At 41.5% G+C, this 22,226-nt stretch overlaps 1 protein-coding gene across 3 annotated transcripts; it reads left to right on the forward strand.

Moving 5' to 3' along the window:
- Nucleotides 1-4,561: 4,561 nt before the first annotated feature.
- LOC311236214 (galanin receptor 2a) lies at nucleotides 4,562-21,418 on the forward strand. 3 transcript variants are annotated; one of them, XM_084323862.1, is made up of 3 exons: nucleotides 4,562-5,238; nucleotides 7,051-7,621; nucleotides 20,362-21,418. In XM_084323862.1, exons 1-3 carry the CDS (start codon nucleotides 4,787-4,789, stop codon nucleotides 20,368-20,370), a joined length of 1,032 nt encoding a protein of 343 aa, XP_084179988.1. In that variant the 5' UTR covers nucleotides 4,562-4,786; the 3' UTR covers nucleotides 20,371-21,418. The 3 variants fall into 3 exon arrangements, with proteins under 3 accessions (XP_084179988.1, XP_084179986.1, XP_084179987.1); XM_084323860.1 differs by lacking the exon at nucleotides 20,362-21,418 and having other exon boundaries at nucleotides 7,051-7,860; XM_084323861.1 differs by lacking the exon at nucleotides 20,362-21,418 and having other exon boundaries at nucleotides 7,084-7,860.
- Nucleotides 21,419-22,226: the final 808 nt, after the last annotated feature.

Genomic DNA, 22,226 nt, shown 5'->3' on the forward strand with positions numbered 1-22,226 from the left:
CCTGTTTTTCTCTTTTTACAACTAACATTTCTATGGGTCAGGTGTGACCTCCCCTCTACAGTCTTCCAGGATGTTTGATCACGCAGTAATTCCGTCTCCCAGAGGACTGACAATAACCCAGAGAGAAGGAAACAAACGGCCAGAGGGAGGAATTCCCTCCTGGATACCCCCTGGATATTAAAAGAAGTCTGTTAAATATAGTTGTGTGTGTGTACAGCTGTCAGTGTAGGTTACCACCCTTGTGCGCGTGCATGTGCACGTGTGTACTGTATGTGCACGTGTGTTAATGAGTGAGTGTATATATAGTGGTGGAAAAACCGTGAGTCAGAAAGCAGGGATGAAGGGGACTCAGACAGAGGAATGCCCAGCCAAGAGGAGGGGGGTTGGGGGTGGCTCAGGTCAGTGGGGGCCCTCGGCTGCTGAGTCCTGGAGCTCAGCCATGCAGGGTGGGCTCAGCCTCAGCCATGCAGGGCTAAATGGGATCCTGGAAGGAGCTCTGGCTATAGCAGCTTCTCATAGTGGGAGGTCAGGGATTGCGACAGGTAGACAGTAGTACCATGTGCAGCCTGACTGAGGCTAGCCATGGTCTAGCATGGTATGGTATGGTTGGTTTTGTGTCTCCAATGCCTAAGTTGTCTCCATTAGCTATGTTCAGCCTGGCTGGGGCTATCCATGGTCTAGCATGGTATGGTACGGTTGGGTTTGTGTCTCCATTGCGTTTCTTGTAAACTCTACGGTTGCTAGGAAACTTTTCAAAATTCACACCACCAACTGTGGCCTATTATAAATGGGCCTATTATATATTAAACTATGATGATACAACAGTCCCAACCGGCTTTGACCAGGTTGTTAAAGGTGTCTGTCTCAGCCAGGGTCCAGCTAGGTCAGTTTCTCACTGTGTGCCACACAGGCCACAGCACGGCTAAACCCTGGCTAGTGGTGACAAGGCATATCGATGTCTGAAATGCAAAAAAAGAAATGTATTTCACTTTGGATGATGAGAAACCTCCTATCTGCACCTATTCAGTCTGTCTGCAAGATATTTTCCAAATGCCAAAAGCAGTGTATTGTATTGGGTATCCTTAAAGGAACACGCCAACTTTTTGGGAAATTTGCTTATTTGCCATCTACCCTGGAGTTAGACAAGCAGATACATACCCCTTTCTTCTCTGTGCATGCATTAGGCTTAGGGAACAGCCGCACCGTTAGCCTAGCTTAGCGTCATTCACTGGAAGTAGGTGTTCCAGTGTAGCTTAGTTCCCAACAATCATGAAATACACTCCAAATACAACTACAAAACATTCCTGTAAACATGTTGTGACCGGTGTATTTACCATGTGGAGAAAAAAAGAAAAAAATGAAGACATTTTCGTTTTCTAAGAAGATATATACTCTGAAAATGTTTTTGCCAAACCACTGCTGCCTAGCTGGGGGCAGTGATTTCATCACCTCAAAAGCCCTGTTGTTTTTTGCACAGAGAAGAAAAGGGTATGTAATCTGCTTGTCTAACTCCATGGTAGATGGCAAATAAGCTAATTTCCCCAAAAGTTGGCGTGTTCCTTTAAAAAAAAAACGCAAAATCAATATGTTTTTGGTTTCAGCCACACAGGTCCCTGTGTTCACACCTAGGTATTTGTAGGTTTCCACTTCAATGCCCTTCCCCTGGATGTTGACTTGGCGAAGGGGGGGCTTGGTCTTCGCAAGTCCACAACCATCTCCTTGGTCTTGGTGGTGTTCAGTAGGAGGCCGTTCCTCTCACTCCAGTCACTGAAGGCTCTCGCCAGGTCCCTGTACTCCCCCTCCTGTCCACTCCGCACACACGCCACAATAGCCATATCATCAGAGTATTTGTGGATGTGGCGGGACTCAGTGTTGTAGTTGAAGTCTGATGTGTACAGAGTGAACAGTAGTGGAGCCATAGGCGGCGGGTATATAAGGCGAGGGTAGGCTAGGCCTACCCAAATCGTTATGCTGGGAATCTTGAAATGTGCGCAGGCTGCTGGCTATTGTGTGTCTTGTGCTGCAGCCCGCTGGCCAAGGTGTCAACGACGAAGGTGTCAATCGGCTAGGTGGCAGCGTTTAACATTCCAGGTACAGGCAGTAACCAATCACGCATATGCTCAAGTTAAATAATGTAGCCAATCACATCATTCACATGATCATCCTGATCCCGCAGGCCGAGTAAAGCAAACATCTGCGTTCCGAATTTCCGCCCGCCGATCCTTTGTAGCGAACACCAGCGCACTATTTTGAGTCAAATTTCAAAAAGCAAAATGGATATACGGTATTTTTCCAAGGCATATAAAGAAAGTAATTTAGAAGCTGCACCGGGCTGCCCCTGGGCATAACTACGGATCACCGGAGGCTATATGTTGCTTTATCTTGGCATACAAGGGCTTGCTCTAAGTCTAAGAGGACATGATGAGAGTCAGAGTTCATCAAATCGTGGAAACTTTTTAGAGCTACTGTATGTACCAGTGGCGTATTTAGACCACTATCACTAGGGCACGTGCCCTAGTGATGATCATCTGTGCCCCAGTGATGAACATTTTTTTTTTTTTTTTTTTTTTTTTTTTTTAACAAATGTTTTTTATTTTCCCTTTTTTAACATGATCAAATGATCATTTAACATGATCAAATAATTATTAGAATATTTTTTACTTCGCTTTGAAATATTATAGTGAAATATTTTGCACTGCATTTATCTTGTTGAAATCCTCCAACAGGCTCTTTTTTGTAAGTTGACTGGTTTGCACACCAATAATACAGTGCAATAATAGAATAGTAGAATAGATAGTAAAATTATGCAATAGAATGGCCAGAGTAAAATAGTGCTACAGTACAATCAACAGCGGGGTGTATTAGAAGGCTATGGTGAAGAGGTACGTTTTTAGCTTATTTCTGAAAATATTAAGAGATCTAGCTTCCCTAATGTCCATAGGTAGTGTGTTCCATAACTTTGGTGCATAGTTAGCAAAGGCTGCATCCCTGATTTTCTTTAGACTGTGGCTTGGAACCTTCAATAGACCAGTAGTAGATGATCACAATGTTTATACTTTGTATATAAGGAGGAGGACCTTGAAATCAATTCTAAATGTTACCAGAAGCCAGTGTAGGTTACTTACTTGTAACTTCGGGTTTGATCCAAGGAGTAAGTTGCCCCATATTGCTCTGTAACATTTCTCTTTTTGTTATAGGACCGACTAGTAGGATTTCAGTTTTGCCCTCATTTAATTTTAGGAAGTTGTTCGTCATCCATTTGTTTATTGCTAAGAGACAGGCGGAAATGGAGTTTATAGCTGTGTGATCATTTGGTTCAGCGGAGATGTACAATTGTGTGTCATCTGCGTAACTATGGAAACATACATTGTGCTTTCTAATGATGTCTCCTCAATGTTCAATGTTCAATGCAATGTTCAATGCAAGTAAAGCACTTTAAACTTTAAGTATGACTAAATGCTTTATTGACTATATATATAGTAACTGTTCCAAAATGCATAGATTTCTATGTATTTTAGGGGTTTGGGTGGCTAGCTCTTTTTAATATAAATGTCAGATTGTTTTATTTATTTCATAGATTTCTATGCATTTCAGGAGTTTGGGGGGCTGGCTCCCCAAAATAATTAAATAACATAACCCTAACCTAACCCTAAAACCGAAATAAAGTTAAAAAAAAAATAGTTACAAAATCCACCCATTTTCGCCCACAAACCGGCCAAAACCGGCCAAATTTTGCTTCCCCGAGTCACCACAAGAGGGCGGGCTTTTCATTTTCATCACGCTGAGGTGAAGTGAGCGCTTGAGGGATTGATTGATTGATTGATTGATTGATTGAAAACTTTATTAACAGATTGCAGAATGGGTACAGTACAGTACAGCTCAATACATACAATTGTTAAGGGGATGCAGACCAGAGAAAGACTTTTGTCTTGTTTACATCAGGGTCCCCCATTTTCAATTCATCATAAGGGTAATTGTTTAGCATACTAAGTCAATGGAAACACGGTAGTATACAGAATAGATTGCGTTGTGATGGTGATAGATTGATGGTGGAGGATTCATGCACTCAGATGTTGACTTATATCGGTGAGATGCAGGCTAATAAAGACTTTAGGGGTGAGATACAGTTTTATCATCAAATATAACGTAAATATATCCGTAATCAAACCAATTAAATTACCAGTAGTTTGATTTAGCTAACAAGCCAATTGAGAGAAAACAGGGCCAAGAAGAAAAGAAAATGTAAGAAAAAAGAACAATATGGGTGGACTGGATAAGTACAGAATAAGTGACCGAATAAGTTGGCCAACACACTTTTCTTTTACAAGTGAACCTGCAACATCACCTCATCATCACACAGAGTGTACAAACTACTATCAAATAACTAGTCCACTGTCCCAATGATCTGAGTACATAGTTTCGGCAATGGGTTTGTTACATACGGGGGGGGAAATTGCAAACTGCTAAATTGAGAGATATCAATAAGAGCACGTGGGAGAGCAGCAGAGAGAGGTGAGGACGGAGGACCGGAGAGATGGGAGGGGAGTAGAAGGATGCAAGTTAGGGCGCACTGGTAGACGCGCAATCACTTCAATCAACAATCGCAATCAACGCAATCAGTTTTTTTTTTCCTATAGCCTACCTTTACTTACCCAGGGTAGGTTCGCAAATTATGGACTCCGGAACAAAACGATTAATCTTTTAACCCTTTGTCATGCCATCAAGTTAAGGAGACAACACTGTCCTTTGCTTGCATAGCTGTTGGGAGACGAATAGCTACTTGGAGATGGAAAGGGTGCGTAAAGGACTCGAGCGTCTCCACGATACGCACGCGGGTTTGGTCAGACTGTCACATAAAGTGGACATAGTAAATGGGTATGAAATAAAAATGAATATCACTTCACTCAACTACTCTTCTTCGGTCGCGTGGACGCCGGAGTCAGTGGTAATTTCTCTCGTATTTTCACTGGTTTTCTTGGTCGGTGTCGTTGGAAACGGTCTGGTCCTCGCCGTTCTCTTTCGTAACGGACAGATGAACAACAAGACAACGAACTTATTCATTCTGAATCTCGGAGTCGCAGACCTGTGTTTCATAGTCTTCTGCGTACCATTTCAAGCCACCATCTACACTATGGACGAATGGGTGTTTGGTCCTATCGTTTGCAAAGTGGCACATTTCATTATTTTTCTTACCATGAACGCCAGCATATTCACACTGACAGCTGTTTCGTTGGACAGGTGCGTTTTTTATTACGATGTTTGATTTGATTTGATTTTATCTTTATTTATCTCGAACATTTCAACCATAAAACAAACACACACATTTGTAATAACAAAAAAATAACAACAACAATAATAAATTACTAAAATACAATCAAATACAATCCGCATAGCTCAAGACAATGGTTTTGTTCGAGAAGGGACAGAATGAAGCAAAGCTTATCTGGTCCTGCCCCTTCCTTACAATGTCATATTGTCCAAGAATTCCTGTTTATATCGGCATTTAAACATTTCAATAGTATTACTTGTTTTTATTGCTAATGCTACATCAATGCCATTCCAAATGGATACCCCACAAACTGAGATTCACTTGCTTTTGAGAGTTGTACGGACAATAGGTTGTTTTAAATTCAATTTCCCTGATTGATTGATATTGATTGATTGATTGATTGATTGATTGATTGATTGATTGATTGATTGATTGATTGATTGATTGATTGAAAACTGTACTATGAACAGATTGCAGAATGGGTACAATACAGTACAGCTCAATACACACAATTGTTAAGGGGTTGCAGACCAGAGAAAGACTTTCATCTTGTTTACATCAGGGTCCCCCATTTTCAATTAAGCAGGACATATTATGACACAGGCCTCCCTCTTAGATTATAACCCCCATCTCTGCCCATGAAACATTTTTGTATGTTGCCAGGGATTATATTTTGTGTGTTGTAATGTAATGAATGATTAGTAGTATATTGCCACACAAAATGGTATGTCCTAATCGTTTTGAAGAGGGATATTAACTAACTTGAATATTTTGGTATCTAAACTTGTTGCAAAGTGTGTATGACTATCTCAGGGGAAATAGTAGAGTTTCTCATTTAGATTCACTTTGTTCTCACTAATAGTTGCCTTTCAAGTTTAAATAACGGCTTGTTCCTAAAGGCCCATAAGAAGCAACAAAGATCCTCGTTTGAGAATTATCTGAGAAGCTTTCGAGCTCTCAATATTGTCTCTAGGAGATGTATTAAAAAGAATATATTAAAAAAATATACATTTACACTCAGGTTTCACTTATATCTCATGTTCTCATTCAAACATATTATTTAAAAGATAGCCAAATTATACTTATTTGAGCGAATTTAAAGATTTCTCAGAGTAATATCAGCTCAGCTATAGTTGTTTCTCTTGACTTAGAAAACATGAGAACATTTCCTTATTCCCATTTTGATATGAACAGATCCCTTTTATTTGTAGTAAATGAGTTATGAATTAGATCTCGTCTGGGATTTTTCTTTCCTATGGGTTAACATTTGCTTTATTTTGTGATAAAAAAAATATAAGAAAGAAGCACACAGTACTGTAGGTCAACTGCCTTTAAGTTATTTCGTAACTATTAAAGGGGCACATCAAAACAACAACGCTGATTTATTTTGCACATTATCTCACACACGTCCAAAAGCTCTAAACAGGTTTGCACACATTTAGTTTGACAGTTATTGAGAGTAAATTAGTTTGAATATGGCCACCAGTGATGTCATACGGGACATTGAATCGTTGTGTTGTGTTAATTATAGCTCAATGGAATTATAAGGTAGCAGTCCCTATAAGACAAGGTATTGCTATTTTACATCATTTCATGGTGCTTTAATTAACACAACACAACACAACACAAGGATTCAGTGTCCCCAATGACATCACTGGTGGCCATAATCAAACTCATTTACTGTCAAACTAAATTAATGATGTGCCCCTTTAAGACTAATTGTAATATTCATGTGACATCACTAGCATCTGCATATAAAACAATTGTCTCCTATGAACCAGGTATTTAGCCATCTGCCACCCTCTCCGCTCCAGGGAGATGAGAACGCCCGGCAACGCCATGAACTCCATCTGTGTGGTGTGGGTGTTAGCGCTGCTCACCTCCGGTCCTTACCTCAGCTACTACAGGCAGATGAACCTGGGCGGAACCACGGTGTGCCTCCCAGCCTGGGATGCCGCGCCCCGCAGGGCAATGGACGTGTGCACGTTTGTCTTCGGTTACCTCGTCCCTGTGCTGGTGCTCAGCCTGACCTATGCGCGCACTGTCCGCTACCTGTGGACCGCCGTCGACCCCGCGAAGGACATGTCGGAGTCCAGGCGGGCCAAGTGCAAGGTCACTAAGTTGATCATCATCGTGACCGTCCTATTCTGCCTCTGCTGGCTGCCCCACCACCTGGTCATCCTCTGCATGTGGTTCGGACGCTTCCCCCTCAACCAGGCCACCTACGTCCTCCGCATCCTCTCCCACCTGGTGGCCTACGCCAACTCCTGCCTGAACCCCATCGTCTACGCGCTCGTCTCCAAGCACTTCCGCAAGGGCTTCCGGCAGGTCTTCACCGGTAGCTGCAAGGTGGTGAGAAAGAGGGTGGTGAACAAGGTGCATGTGATTCCAGTGGCAAACACAGTCAGCACCTTGGAGACTTCCAACTAGAGTCAGCGGCCTCAAGCAGGGTTCATTCCTGGGGCCAAAGCAGGCATACACAGTTCAGCCAACTGAACATCACTCTTCTGATGTCCAGTGTAACCTGTAGATAAGATAAGATAAGATAAGATATTCCTTTATTGATCCCCTTGGGGAAATTCAGGCATCATAGCAGCATGGGGGGGAGGGGGGGTACAGGTAGTAAAACAACACAGTATACAGGTAGAAGAGATGGACATATCTTTGGTGTATGTATGACACGTGAAAACCTAGCATCACAGAAACTTCTGAACAGTAAGTGGCTGGCTGGATTCATAAGCAATGTGCCTGGAACAGTTCAGAATGAATAAGGGACACAGGCTTGCAGGGGTGGGGATGAACTAAGTACCTTTACTAAAGTGTATTGTACTGAATTTATGAACAATTTCAAGGTATTTGTAGCATTTCCACTTTAGTTTATAATTAGCTGGTATGCAAGTATTTGCTGGCCAATGGTCTTTGAGTATAATATTTAATGGACTTTTACCAGAGTACTATTCTGTCATGGTGTGGGGGACAATAATGGACAATAGAATTCACATTCACATTCTGTCACATCCATGTTCAATGTTATGCACAGGGTGTGATTAGAGGGCATTGACGTTGTGCATGTAGTCACACGGGTTGACGTGATGACGTATTAGATTGTATTAACACTTTGAGTGCCAACGACGAGATTAGTCGTGCTAACTCGCCATGCGTTGAGTGCCAATAACGAGTTCTCATTTTTGAATCGTTATTTCTTTTATTAGCGATATCCATTCATTTTTCATCCATCCAGCCTGACGGTATCATTGTGAATGGGTCTGAGCTCGAAAAGGGCAAATACCGCCACCTATCGTCTCCCGGATGGTAATGCACATCATTGGATTGGATTGGGTGGCCATGTGCATCCGAAAAAAAGTCCGGTCCGGGGTTTTCCCATCTCTGGCAAGCAGTATCGTGTTACCAGATTGACTGAGGACCCTCAGAGCAGCGTCGATTATGTGTTTCGGACTATAACGTTGGATCAATAAATGCGATCAATATTTGGAATGGCGATCAGGAATTTAATTAATCTTTTTGCAGAACATCTGATGTGAGGTAAGGACTCTATTTGACCAGTATTGCGTTAATCAGATATTTTTTTCATAGCGATCACAACGTGTCTGCTGTGTGTGTGTGTGTGTGTGTGTGTGTGTGTGTGTGTATGTGTGTGTGTGTGTGTGTGTGTGTGTGTGTGTGTGTGTGTGTGTGTGTGTGTGTGTGTATGTGTGTGTGTGTGTGTGCGTGTATGACGTTAGCGCTGACCAGGTCATGGATAATAGATTTTTCAGCCCGCTTCTCTAGCGTGCATAAGTACACATATACTATCGATAATCTAGCGTTTCTTTGAAAACGATTCATAAATCAGGGGGAAAAATGACAACGTGTTTTGTGTATTCCACTAAAGGGCTATTATTGCGGAATTTCTCTGAAATTACTAGAATTCTCTGAAACTATACTCGTATTCAAAACGGTATAAAACGGAAATGTACCAATGAAAAAACAATCCGTTTCGTACATGTTGACTGCAAGCAAGTCATTGATAAGTGAGGGGTGTTTTAGACCCATAGCCATCATTTAAGATATCGTTTAAGCGTTCGCAAATATCCCCGACCTCCCATTGACTAAAGCGCTGGCACGGAAGGGGTTATCTGGGCATAGGGGCGTGGCTCTCAATGTGTTAAGGAGGTGGAAGTAAACATTGCACGTCACATGTATTGCATCCAGTCTGGCAATCCGTTTGTTCCGCACTCCTACAATGGTACTTTTACTTAAATTAAGGATATGGGTACTTATAATGGTAAATGGAGCCTAATAGAAGGTTTTGGATACGATTATTTCAAAGAAGTTGAGTAAGCACAAGTGATATATTTAATCACAGTATTACCCCACATGGAAATACGAGGGGTAACCTCTAAAAAGTCTAAATATAGTATGAGAAAATATCTTTAGTATTAAATACATATTGAGCACTGTTTAAAACTAGAAATTATGTGCTTGGCTGTTGTGCTCCTACCCTCCCACCACCTTTACCATACAAAGAAGCCCCCTCTAAGTACAATGTTGGTTTTATTGGTTTCAAAGGGTGATTGTTTTGGGGTGGATTTGTGTCAAGGTTATGAACAATATTCAAACATTTGTAACTAGTTACTGTAGAGGTCAAAACTACCTGGTGAATCAAATTTGTAAAACTCACTCAAAGATCAATCAATTATCAATGCTAATGCTCAATAGTCTAATATCAACACAATGTAAATATCAGTGGGTGTCTGACCATAAATGTTCCTCTATCAAACACTGTGCTAGTATAGGCTACTTAGGTTGTATTGTGCTGATCAATAATGCTCTTGTATAGAAAAAAAACTGTACCTCAGCTTGCCTAGCTATTGTCTGCCTGGTTTACTACCATGTGCTGCAACACCTTGTACTGAAAAAGAACTCCAGGCTCATTTAATGGCCATTTGGACGGCAGTGCTTCAGTGATATGTGACAGTATTATTTTGACAGCTTTCAAGTGACGTGGGTTGGCTTGGCAGCAGATGGACAATAATGTCATTATTTCAATAAGTACAACATTAATACACTATTTTACAATTTTGTGTAACTATGCTATCAATCAATCAATCAAATGTATTTATATAGCACATTTAAACATGACGCTTGTCAACCAAAGTGCTTCACATAGCTAAGCTAAGAACAGACAGTCGTCTTTTTGTACGTGTCGCAGCTTAGACCGTGTCTGTAAATTAATCCATCTAGTTGCTCAGCAACAACTCAACATTGGTTCAAACATCAAACATCAAATATCAAATATCAAATTCTGTCTTATATCAGACTTGCTCACAGCTCACACCAAGGTGCACTATGTATTTTTTTATTAATTTTTTTTACTAAATTGTATTGTAGTCTTTTTTTTGTACATGTTTATCTCTGAGAATATCAGACAATGTTCTACTAATTTACTTGGAATTCGACCACAGACGCCTGCTGTTGAGCACGTATACACGTCAAAAGTTAACTGGAGGGGGGAGCTCCAGTAGCTCACCGTGTATCTCGGCGCCATTTCGGCGTCGGGGACAACCGTGCGCGTCACGGATCTGGGGTACACGAGTTCGACTCCCGGACTCGCCGTATTTTCTCAGAGTGTCTTCCCCTGATCTATATCCCATTCAACCTGTTTCTGTCGGTCATGCTTGACCAGAAAAAGCGATAAACGCTAAAAAAAAATGAAGTCTAAAAAAAAATAAAAAGTTAACTGGAGGGGTTTCAAAGAATAATTAAACTGAGCATAAGTTGACTTGACACAAGTATTGTGTCTCAAGTACTGTAAAGTTGTTGATGAGCCCATTATAGCCGTCTGTCTCATGCAAATTAGTTAAATAATAGTTTTCTTGGAAAACAGATTTACATGTATACTACATGTTACTCCTCGCCAATGAGAGTCCGCGCTGGAAGCTGAAAAGATGTGACTGGCTGCCTCCACATGTATCGGAGGGGACGGACATGTGATGGGCTTCTATCCTGATCCTCCCTACAACCGGCCAGTGGGGGACACATGCGAGCAATGATCAAGACAGGGGAGGGGAGAATTGGCACGGCTAAATTGGGATGGGAGAAAAATAGAAAAAAGGAGGAGAAAAAGTGGATACGAATATTCTTTATTGTCAGAACATGACAAACTAGGCCCACTTGCCAAAACCACAAAACTGAGGTAGAACATGAACACGAACTGTATAACAATAAAACTTTTATAACTGGCATTAATAATGAGAAATAAATTAAATAAATTAAATCTCAAATCTGATTAGCACACATTAGCATACTGTGTACAGACGGTTTCAAACTTTATTTTAAATTAGAAAGCAAACAAAATAAATGGACAAGAAAAAAATAATCTCAATTTGGTCAGTATTGTCATTTGGACAAGCAAAGTCATTACTTTAAGTTGCGGGCAAGAAAGACAAGTCTGTCCACTGTCTCTGGTTTTAAAGCAGGTCACGCAAAAAAATATATATATATATATATCGTGATAATTATCGTTATTGTTTTATCGTCCAGCCCTACTGTGAACCAAACGTAAGCCTAGAAGATACTTTGAATATAATTTGTTTATAAAAATAAAAAAAAGTGTGGATCCTGCCATTGTAAACAATGGTGAAACGGTAGTTTAAATTATTTTAGGTTTAAACAAATATATATGTATCTTCAGTGTTCCTGGGACCTAGTTTCCCTCTGAGGGCAGTCATTCTGCTATGAAACTATATGTTTGAAATTGCAAACTGCATAATGCCCTTGAAGATCCACCGACAAAACTGCCATGATGATGATGATGATGATGATGATGATGTGTCCTCCTGTTAGTTTCAGGAAGCTGTAGTCGAGTTGTGTTTATCTCATTGCTGGTTAATGTTCCCTGCCCGTTCAGTACTTCCTGTAAGATTTTGCCCCTGGCATCCATTAAAGTGAAGACACTGGATAAGAGACCATTTTATCTCTGAGAATATCAGACAATGTTCTACTCATTTACTTGGAATTCGACCACAGACGCCTGCTGTTGAGCACGTATACACGTCAAAAGTTAACTGGAGGGGTTTCAAAGAATAATTAAACTGAGACTCCCGGCGCCATGGGCGGGCATTAGGGGGCCGGGCCCGCCCACTGAGTCAGCTGTGCCCACCCTGCTAAAAAAAAAAAAAAAATTTTTTTTGTCAATCAAAGTCAACTATCCAAATCCTTAGTCGGGGACAGCCCTAGTGGGCACTGATGTCAACAACAACACTACTGAAGCTAACACGGCACTCTGTGAGAATTCGTTTTCTACCCTCAAGAACGTCTTTACAGAACATCGCTTTAGTATGCTTCATCGACGCAACTAAGGCCAATTTAATTCAGTTGGCATTTGAGAAGGATTTAACAAAAAAGTTCAGGAATGAGTGGAGGGGCAGTGTTTTAAGAAGATTTCACTCTGTCCCCAAACGCCGCTTGCCGCTCTACTTATGATGGTGAGTAGCCTGTGGAGGAATTTTGTTTGCTTTTTTATGCACCTTATTTTTGTCAGTTCAGTTCAGTTTGTCAGTGAATTCAGAAGAGACTTTTCAAAGATATAGAATAGAATAGAATAGAATAGAAATGTATTATCCTGAGGGAAATTTGACACTGCAAATCACTCAACATTAAACATTTAGACAGAACAAGTCACAAATAAGAATAACAAAACGGCCTAAGAATAGAATAAAATGAAATAGAATAAAAATAGAATAAAAGATACAGTAAATAAATACAGTAAAAATATACTGAAGTCTACAGTAGGTGTAATATTGCACAGTGCTGTTTAAAAAGTAAAGTCCAGGAAGATGGTAACTGTCACTCTGTGCTCAGTGATGCAGTGAGGCACAGTGATGCATTGTAAAGTCTGATGGCTGTCGGAATGAAGGACTTCCTGTGCCGTTCAGTGCTGCATTTAGGTAGTGTGAGCCTATAACATGCTCCTCCTGTCAGCCAAGTCTGTGTATAGTGGGTGGGAGGGGTTTTCCCTGATGGCCTGGAGCTTAGCAAGGCTCCTCCTCTCCGCCACCCTTGCTAGAGTCCAGCTCCACCCCAACCACGCTACTGGCCTTCTTGACCATCTTATCCAGCCTGTTTGTGTCCCCTGCTCTCAGTCCGCTGCCCCAGCAGGTCTGTTATATATATCCGTTCAGTCTGTTTTTGTATAAGTGAAAGTTCTTAAGATAGAGAGAAATTTGATTTTTCAATTGCCTCTCTGCTGTTTAGTTCAGCACCGTGGGCAGCGCCAAGCAAGCCACAGCGCCAAGCAAGCCACAGCGCCGCTGTCCCAGCTGAAACGTATAAAAGGGAACCTGTGTTGAAAAACCATTGTGCCCCCCCGAGAACATTTTATGCCCCCCCACTAATTTGTTTCTGCAGCCTGGTCTGAACTGAGCATAAGTTGACTTGACACAAGTATTGTGTCTCAAGTACTGTAAAGTTGTTGATGAGCCCATTATAGCCATCTGTCTCATGCAAATGAGTTAAATAATAGTTTTCTTGGTAAACTAGATTTACATGTATACTGTACATTTTGGTTCTGGGTTGTATCCATCTACTGCACCGTCAAGCAACAATTGTGATTGGAGGATCAAGAAAAGAGGGCAGGATTTGAGATTAAATTCACAAAGGTGGGATAATAGCCATTGTACATTAACATTTCTGTAAATGTGCCAGTTTTAGCCCATAGACCTGTTCGCAAACATACCATGTGTGAGCCAATCAGCAATACCAACTACCTGCGCGAGCTGCTGCGCTAAAAAATAAGTACAACGTGGCTCTATGGTGAAACCATGACACTCCCCTGACGAACTAAAAGGGCTGGATGTCATTTAGCCAAATCAGCATGGCGGCTGTGAGTGTGAGTCTTTCACCTTTTACATATCTAGCTTTGGTATGGATTGATTGTTTAGATTGCTAGCATGGCTAACAAATGCAAATATATTGTAGTCTGCCCTGTTGTTCTGACCAGTATTACGTTCCTTTTGCCCCACTGATGCGTGCGCACACTGAGTCTGACGTATACAGCGAACAGGTCTATATGACACACACATGGCTCTCCATTTAGTAGTGCCAACACTTGGTGTGTATGTGTGACTGCAAAATGTTTTCATCATTGAGCTTGAAATGCAATTTGCAATTCTAATAACGCTGATGTTCATGTTATATAACAGATGTTGAAGTGTACGTGTCCAGGGGTGCACTGTAATATGGGCGAAGGCCAAACGCCCGCGCACGCGCATACATGTTTGATTGATTGATTGAATGAAAAGTTTATTAACAGATTGCAGAATGGGTACAGTACAGTACAGCTCAATACATACAATTGTTAAGGGGATGCAGACCAGAGAAAGACTTTCGTCTTGTTTACATCAGGGTCCCCCATTTTCAATTCATCATAACATATATGACATACATGACATACAGATAGACAGTACTGCTACATCTATACATTTATGACATATCAGATTTGCAAATACAGTACTGTTTGTGATACAAAAGTGTCCAGAAAAGGAGTGTATATACATTTGGCATAGAAACTGTACATTGGAGGAGGTTGGTTGGGTGGGGTGGGGTTGGGTGGGTTGGGTGAGGGCTGTACATTGGAGGTGGGGGGGGGGGGGGGGTTGGGAAGGGGACACACACACATTTTACACTGTACATTGGAATATTGACAAAGCCTTACTTGGTCATTTACTGTACAACTAGGTTAGGACATTTGTAGGGGCCAGTTTCGAATTGCAGTCTCACATAGGTGTTTTTTGAGAGTGTTTTTGAAGGTGGGTAGTGATTCACATTCCTTTACAGCTTTAGGCAGGGCGTTCCACATTGATGTGGCATAATTGCGAAACGTGTTTAGTCCCTTGTTTGAGCCGAATCTGGGTTTTACATGATTTGTGGAGCTCCCTCTGGTGTTGTGATCGTGGTATTCACTGACCTTTGGGAAGTATTTTGACATGTACATGGGTACCTTGGTCGCGTAGTGTATCTTGTAGACCAGGCCCATTGCAAGTTGCTGTACTCTGTCGTCTACTCTAAGCCATCCTAGGTTGTCAAAGTGGGCAGGGGTGAGGTGGGTTCTAGGAGTCAGGTCAAGTAGTAGTCTGACTAGCTTGTTTTGAGATGTTTGTAATTTGTTTTTTAGTGCCTTTGAGGTGCTTTGGTACCATGAGGTGCAAGCATAGTCGTAGTACCCTTGAATGAGTGCTCCTGCTAGAGTCTTCAGGGTATTCTTGTTTACCAGAGAGGAGATCCGGTACAAGAATCGCGTTCGTTGGTTGACTTTTTTTATTCCCTCGGTTGCGCACAGAACAGATGATACACCTCGTCTCATCCTTCCAGTCGGTAGATCAAGCAACCCCCCACCTACAGGGCTTGTATTTGGTTGTCGGTATCCTATTATTATGCAAAGTCTAGGTGATAAGTGCCGCGACGAGTCATTTTTGTGTCGTCGCGCCGGCACTTATCACCTAGACTTTGCATAATAATAGGATGCGCACACTTCGGCCTCAGTGACGAAGCCCAAACGTCGTTTGACCGCGTATGCCCAGCACTGCACCCCTGTACGTGTCACAGGTGGAGGAAATCAACCTGAATTCGCTTACACAGGTTCCCAACACAGCAAAACAATAGCATGCAAAATGCAAAATCCTTTTCTGCAAAGTAACTAGTAACTGATGGGTTCAGATAAATGTAGTGGAGTAAAAGTACAAAGTTCCCTAAAATTTAAATACTCCGGTAAAGCTTGAGTGAAAATACTTAGTCATTTTCCACCACTGAGAGAAAAGGCCATTGAAATATCATGTATCAGCTATAGTTTCTTTCAAAGAGAACATCCATTCAACAGCGCCTGTAAGGTTGACCTTGCATTGAGTTTCAATGAGGAGACAAAATCGGCTTTGCTAAGCCCTTTGTCTGGCCATCTATTCACTCATAGTGCAATGCAGAACAACAATATGACCACAACATCACCAACATTTAAGTAGGCACACAGGTGAATTCATTAACAAGGGACAAACCAAGTAACAATATACACAAACCAAACTACACAATCTAATAGAAATAGATATATTGTTATTTGTCCACTTTCGTGGAAATTTGTCTTTGTCATGGTTGCAATCATCAAGACAACACAGTACAAACACCATACAGGCACAAAAGACATTGGCCCAAAACAGCCAACATAGGCAAAAGAAAAACAATAACAACACAAACACAGACAGAGCTTCAAGTACCTAACCAGCAATAAAAGCAATGGCATGTGGAAACTCACTATGAAGGGTATACAAAGGATCAGACAATATTCACAAGTGTCTTTGTGGTTTCCCTATAACTTTACTGGCCATCTTTTCTTTTTATATAAATGTTTTTATTTTCCTTTTTCAAAACATACATAGAACAAGACATCACAATACAGTAGACTTAAACTTAAATAACAGAGACACTAACAACACTAGCACTAACAGCAATAACAACAATAATGACAATAACCATAATAAAGACATAATATAAACTATAAAAGTACATGAACACAATGGCCGCCAACAACAAATTAACTCGTTATAGCCCGCCAATCGAATTCTGCCAACGAGTATACTCGTTATTATGATCGTTATTTCTTTTATTAGCTATTTCCAATCATAATTCATCCTGCTATGCTGTAGGACTGTGTGGCACTCTGTCCGAGACCGCAACGGTCCGATACCGCCGCCTAACGCCTTGCGGCCGCTATTGCACTCCATTTGAAACGATGTGGTTTGTTTCCTGGGCCGAGCTGCAGCGTGCAGGCAGGGTCTAAACACTCCAGCAAGAAAAGCGCTTATAGGGATGGCATTGACGAGGGTCCCCGCCCCCTCGTTCATTTTCTTTGGTAGATAACGTTGGACACACGATCGCGATCAGTATTTGGAATGGTGATCAGATCATTGGATTATTCTTTTCGCAGTACATCATAGACAAGGTAAGGACTATATATTATCAATCTTGCGTTGATCTGATCATTTCCCCCCGCGATCGCAGCATGTGTCTGTGGTGTGTGTGTGGGCTGTGTCCCGTTGGTTGCGATCAAAGCACGGAGGGCCGGCTTCCCCCCCCCCCTTTCATGCATCGATGATGAAACATAATACTGATAATCTAGCGTTGATTTCAGGATGATTAATATTGATCCAGGCGAGGAGTGGCACGATTTATAGTGCCTTTCATTCATTTCTCCGCACACCACACCTGACCAATGGTCAAAGGTCTCCACTCGCAACAACGCAGAGTAGCCAAGAACAGGTCTGAGACTTCCACTATACGACAGGCCTTTCTCCCCCTGGAGACGACACTATCCTTGCTAGTTTGTTCTTATTCTTGGCCCCAAGGTTTCCATGTCACAAATTATAACACATTCAACAATACTTTGTTTACCAGCTCTAGAATATCCCTACTTACAGCAAAGCTATTCAACTTTCTTAGAAGATACAAACATTGCATAGCCTTCTTGAAGATGTATTCAATATTTACACATATTCACCACTGACGCAGTATCACATGTAAATAGATGCAAACAGTCACTTCTAGTCTACACACACATACATTCTACATTTATCTCTTATATGCAATGTACATAAACCACCATAAAAAATAGGGAAACAATGTCCAGGCACGCACTCCAGGTTTTTCCAAATTTATTGGCAGCCTGAAATCATATCATGACGTTTCGGTGTGAACACACCTTCTTCAGAATGGCTTGCACTTTTTTCACTTTTTTTTTCTTTTTTCACATAAACCACCATACAATGTAATATTTATTTTAAAAACTCTCTCTCAGAAATAACTAAGTTGTGTTATTTATCTGCATTGATATTGTTTACAGCTTTGAGTACTGCCATGTTAGCAGCCTATTCACTGACAAGCAGCATGTCTGTTTGTGGCATCATCACCGCACCACTGCTTACTTATACCCTTTTACTCTCTGCAGTACAGGCCCTCATGACAGCCAAACAACTGCAGACACATGCGTCCTCCTGCATTGCATTAAAGCACAAACACCTACACAACATATACCCCAGCATGATCTCCATTACAGTGGCCTCAAACACATGGAACAGCTCCCCAGTTTTACAGGGCTTTCACACCATGCATTTATTCTCACAATGTGTCAGACCTTTCCTACCAATATGGTGCACCACCATATAAACGCAGCTCATTGGTCACAGTTGTCATTTAACTAGGATAACCCGTTACGCCTGTCGTTTGCCTACCGAGATGTCCGAAATTATGATGTAGCAGAGGATTACCACAGATGGAGAGTTCACAAACTCCATCGACACATTTCCTAGTTTCTCAAAGGAGTTTGGTGTTACAGTTACTGCCAAGACACATCGACACCTTTTTCCGTGGGCTTGTGCCGTGGCCGTGAGCAGAAGGCCTTCTGTTCTTGACAGAGCAGAGTCCATAGACACTGTTTTCCCGACACCTGTAGCCGGGAGGCAGATTGTTCCGTTGAAGAGATGAGTCACTGAAAGGTCAAACTAATGGTGTCCAGTGGCTGAAATCTATGGCCACTCCATCCAAAGTTCCACTAATGTGACGCATAATAACAATGCGAAATAGGAATAACGGAAACAAAGTAAATACAACTTTAAAGACACGTGATACGTGAATAACAGAGCATTATACAAATTATACTTCGGTTGAACTTTCCAGGTAGATATTTTATATAGAAACCTATTCCAGGGCGGCCGGGTAGCGCAGCGGACTAAGCGTCTGTCTACCACCGCAGAGACAGTGGAATCGAATCCAGCTGCGGTACCTCCGGCTTGGTCAACCGTCCATACTGACACAATTGGCAGTGTCAGCGGGTGGGAAAGCCGGTGGGGTGGGTGCTGGTTGTTGTAAACAGCGACTCCTACAGTTCGGTCGGGGCGCCTGCACAGCGAGGGAAGGATCTGGGGGAGGTAGTGTGACCCTTCCACACGTTACACTCCCCCAGTGAGAGTCTGTGCTGCCAGGTGAAAAGAAGCGGTGGGCTGGCTACACATGTGTCGGAGGAAGCATGTGATAGTCTCCGCTCTCCCAGACCGACGGTAGGGGGTAGAGTGCGCAGCGACCAGGAAGGGGATTGGGAATTGGCATAACGACTGTTGGAGCCAAAATGCCCTTCTGTTTATTTAGTTTTATTTTAACTCACGGTGCAGAGGTTTGGCATTATCAGTCACCATGGCAACCACCACAGGGGGTGGTTACCCATATATACTGATCAGTGGGTGACGAGCCTCAGGTGCGCAAGGGGAATAGCCATACAGTTTTTGACCGTGTCTTGTCGTGTTCGCGTTGATGTGCCGTATAGGTCGGCGTTCAGTGTTATTAGTAAAAAGAGTTTTTGTATATATTTTTTGGTTGATAATGGTCAATAAAAGGATTGGCATATCGAAAATGATACGAGCACTCTGGACATTGAATTCTTCAAGCACGCGTCTAACTCAAGCCAGCCCACTTGCCCCTCGCAGTAGGCTTATAGGTAATGGCTCTACAACGACTAACATTGGGATGGGAGTAAAACGGAAAAAGGAGGGGGGAAAAGATAAAAAATAAAAAAGGCCTAAGGATTGAGGCCTAAATACGCCACTTTCAGCGGTATTTGGTAGTCTCTACAGTCTACACCCTCCCCCGACCTACAGTAGGGTGCGCAACGACCAGGGGGGATTGGATTTTGAATATTGCTGTATTGATGACTGTCATTGTCTACATGTGTAGAGAATATTGCTCTGTGTTGATGACTGTGATCGTCTAAATGTGTAGTGAATATTGCTGTGTGTTGATGCCTGTGATCATCTACATGTGTAGTGAATATTGCTGTGTTGATGCCTGTGATCGTCTACATGTGTAGTGAATATTGCTGTGTGTTGATGCCTGTGATCGTCTACATGTGTAGTGATTAGTGAATATTGCTGTATTGATGACTCATTGTCTACATGTGTAGTGAATATTTCTGTATTGATGACTCATTGTCTATATGTGTAGTGAATATTGCTGTATTGATGACTCATTGTCTACATGTGTAATTTCCTTCTGCCCAGGTGGCGTAAACGCTGACAAAGGCCAGAGGGCAACACGTGTTGCTATGCATGAAAAGAAGCATTAGAGTACGGATTCTCCCCCTTTTGATGCTGCATCTCTATTAATCACCAAGGCAACCAGACCCTCTCTCAGCCTCTTGAGAAGTAATCCATGTTTGATGCCGAAGATGTAGCTGGTCAAATCATCTGATTCCATGCAGAATGGGAACGGATTAAAGTCAGGCATAGAGTGAGAGCTTTGTTGTTGATTATTCAAGCCATGCCGATGGTTTTCGTAACTCACTACATGAGACTATTTGCCTTGCCTTGTAGGGAGGTGTAGTAGTCTGACCTCCCGCACGGTCCATCCGTATATGGATTTATCATTCGGAAAATGTATTATCGGCTATTGTAATAATTCTGCCTCATGAACATTGGCAAGCTTTCCATTTTTGCACAAAATTAGTTCCCTTCTATCACTAACATTATTGTTTAAGCATTTTTGGTTGAAATTAAATACGTAATTATTTTACGATTAATTGCGAATTGTTTCATGTTGAGCTATAGATTGTGGATGAATACACACAGAAAGGTACACCATGCCAATGTTCATGCTTTATTTGTTTTAAACGAGACGATTTAGAAATGTGTCCATTGGAAATACATTGCAATTTCAAGCGAGGTGGACCGGCCGGAAACAACAATGACGTAACCACTACACCTCCCTATGGAGGAGTCCACAACCAAACTGCTACTAGCCTTGCTTCACGTTTACCCTGGAGATTTTTGGACTGAGAGAAAAGGTTGATGAGAGGGACTCAGCCTGGAGGTGAGAACATGCCACATGTGAAACGGGCCACATTAGGCATCTAGTCACAGAGCACTTGAGGACAACAGTAAGAAGTAAAGATTTTTTTTCTACTCAAATCCATAAATCAGAGGATCAGACGGAGAAAAAACTTGTGTATTCAATATAGCAAAGGCAAGGACAAATATAAAAAGTCGATGTATATCTGTTAAAGGGGTAAAACTATGGAATAACTGACAAAGAAGTAAAAATTTGTAGTTCGAATCGATACATACATTTAAGAAATTATTCAAATATAAGGGGATACATAAATATAAAACCTTATTATTATACTAATTATATTTTAATATAACATTGTGACAAAAAGAATATATAAAAAACAAATAAATAAATGTGTATACGTTTTGTATATAAAACTATGACTTTTGTAACCTTTTGTTTTTGCATAATTATGTACTGAATTGTGTTTTTGTTTTTGTGTAAACAATGTAATGTAAAAAGGGTACACAATTATAAGCCTCGGCTTCAGCCTACACCTTTTCGGTAATTTTCTTTCTTTTATACATTTTCTACTACTGTACATTGTTTTGTAATAGAAGACCGAAATAAAATCATTCATTCATTCATATTAATAAAGGGAACCCCTAGCCCTTCTTCCTACTTACCAATGACGTTGTCGACTGGTAGAATCCAGCGCGATTCATGCTGTTCCTCACACTAGCTCTGAATAGTTGGCCACAAACCAATGCAAAGTCAAATGGGGTCAAGCTCCTGTCTGTACAAGCTGACTGAAGCCGACTGGAATTTACTCCACAGTGCACACAATGTATATTTCAGTGAGCTTCAGTCAGCTTGAAGCCAAGACAAGAGCTTGTCCCCATTGACTTTGCATTGGTTTGGGCTAGCTAGCCGGGGCTAGTATGAGGAGCAGCATGGATTGTGCTAAGAAAGGACTCTTCATCATCATCGGTAAGTAATAAATAGGTCTGAACTAACTAAATTATATAACATTTCCCCTGACAATAACACCCATAAGTAGGTCATTCTTTTGGTCACTACCATCATCGTGACAAAAAAG

Source organism: Notolepis coatsorum (genome assembly GCF_963971535.1).
Source record: "Notolepis coatsorum genome assembly, chromosome: 10".
In the NCBI taxonomy this organism is placed as follows: Eukaryota; Metazoa; Chordata; class Actinopteri; order Aulopiformes; family Paralepididae; genus Notolepis; species Notolepis coatsorum.

Excerpts from the sequence above, each read along its gene's own strand:
- LOC311236214 (XM_084323860.1), top strand. The coding sequence starts at position 4,787 with ATGGAAAGGGTGCGTAAAGGACTCGAGCGTCTCCACGATACGCACGCG. Across the intron at positions 5,239-7,050 it reads ACAGCTGTTTCGTTGGACAG|GTATTTAGCCATCTGCCACC; the intron begins GTGCGTTTTTTA and ends CCTATGAACCAG.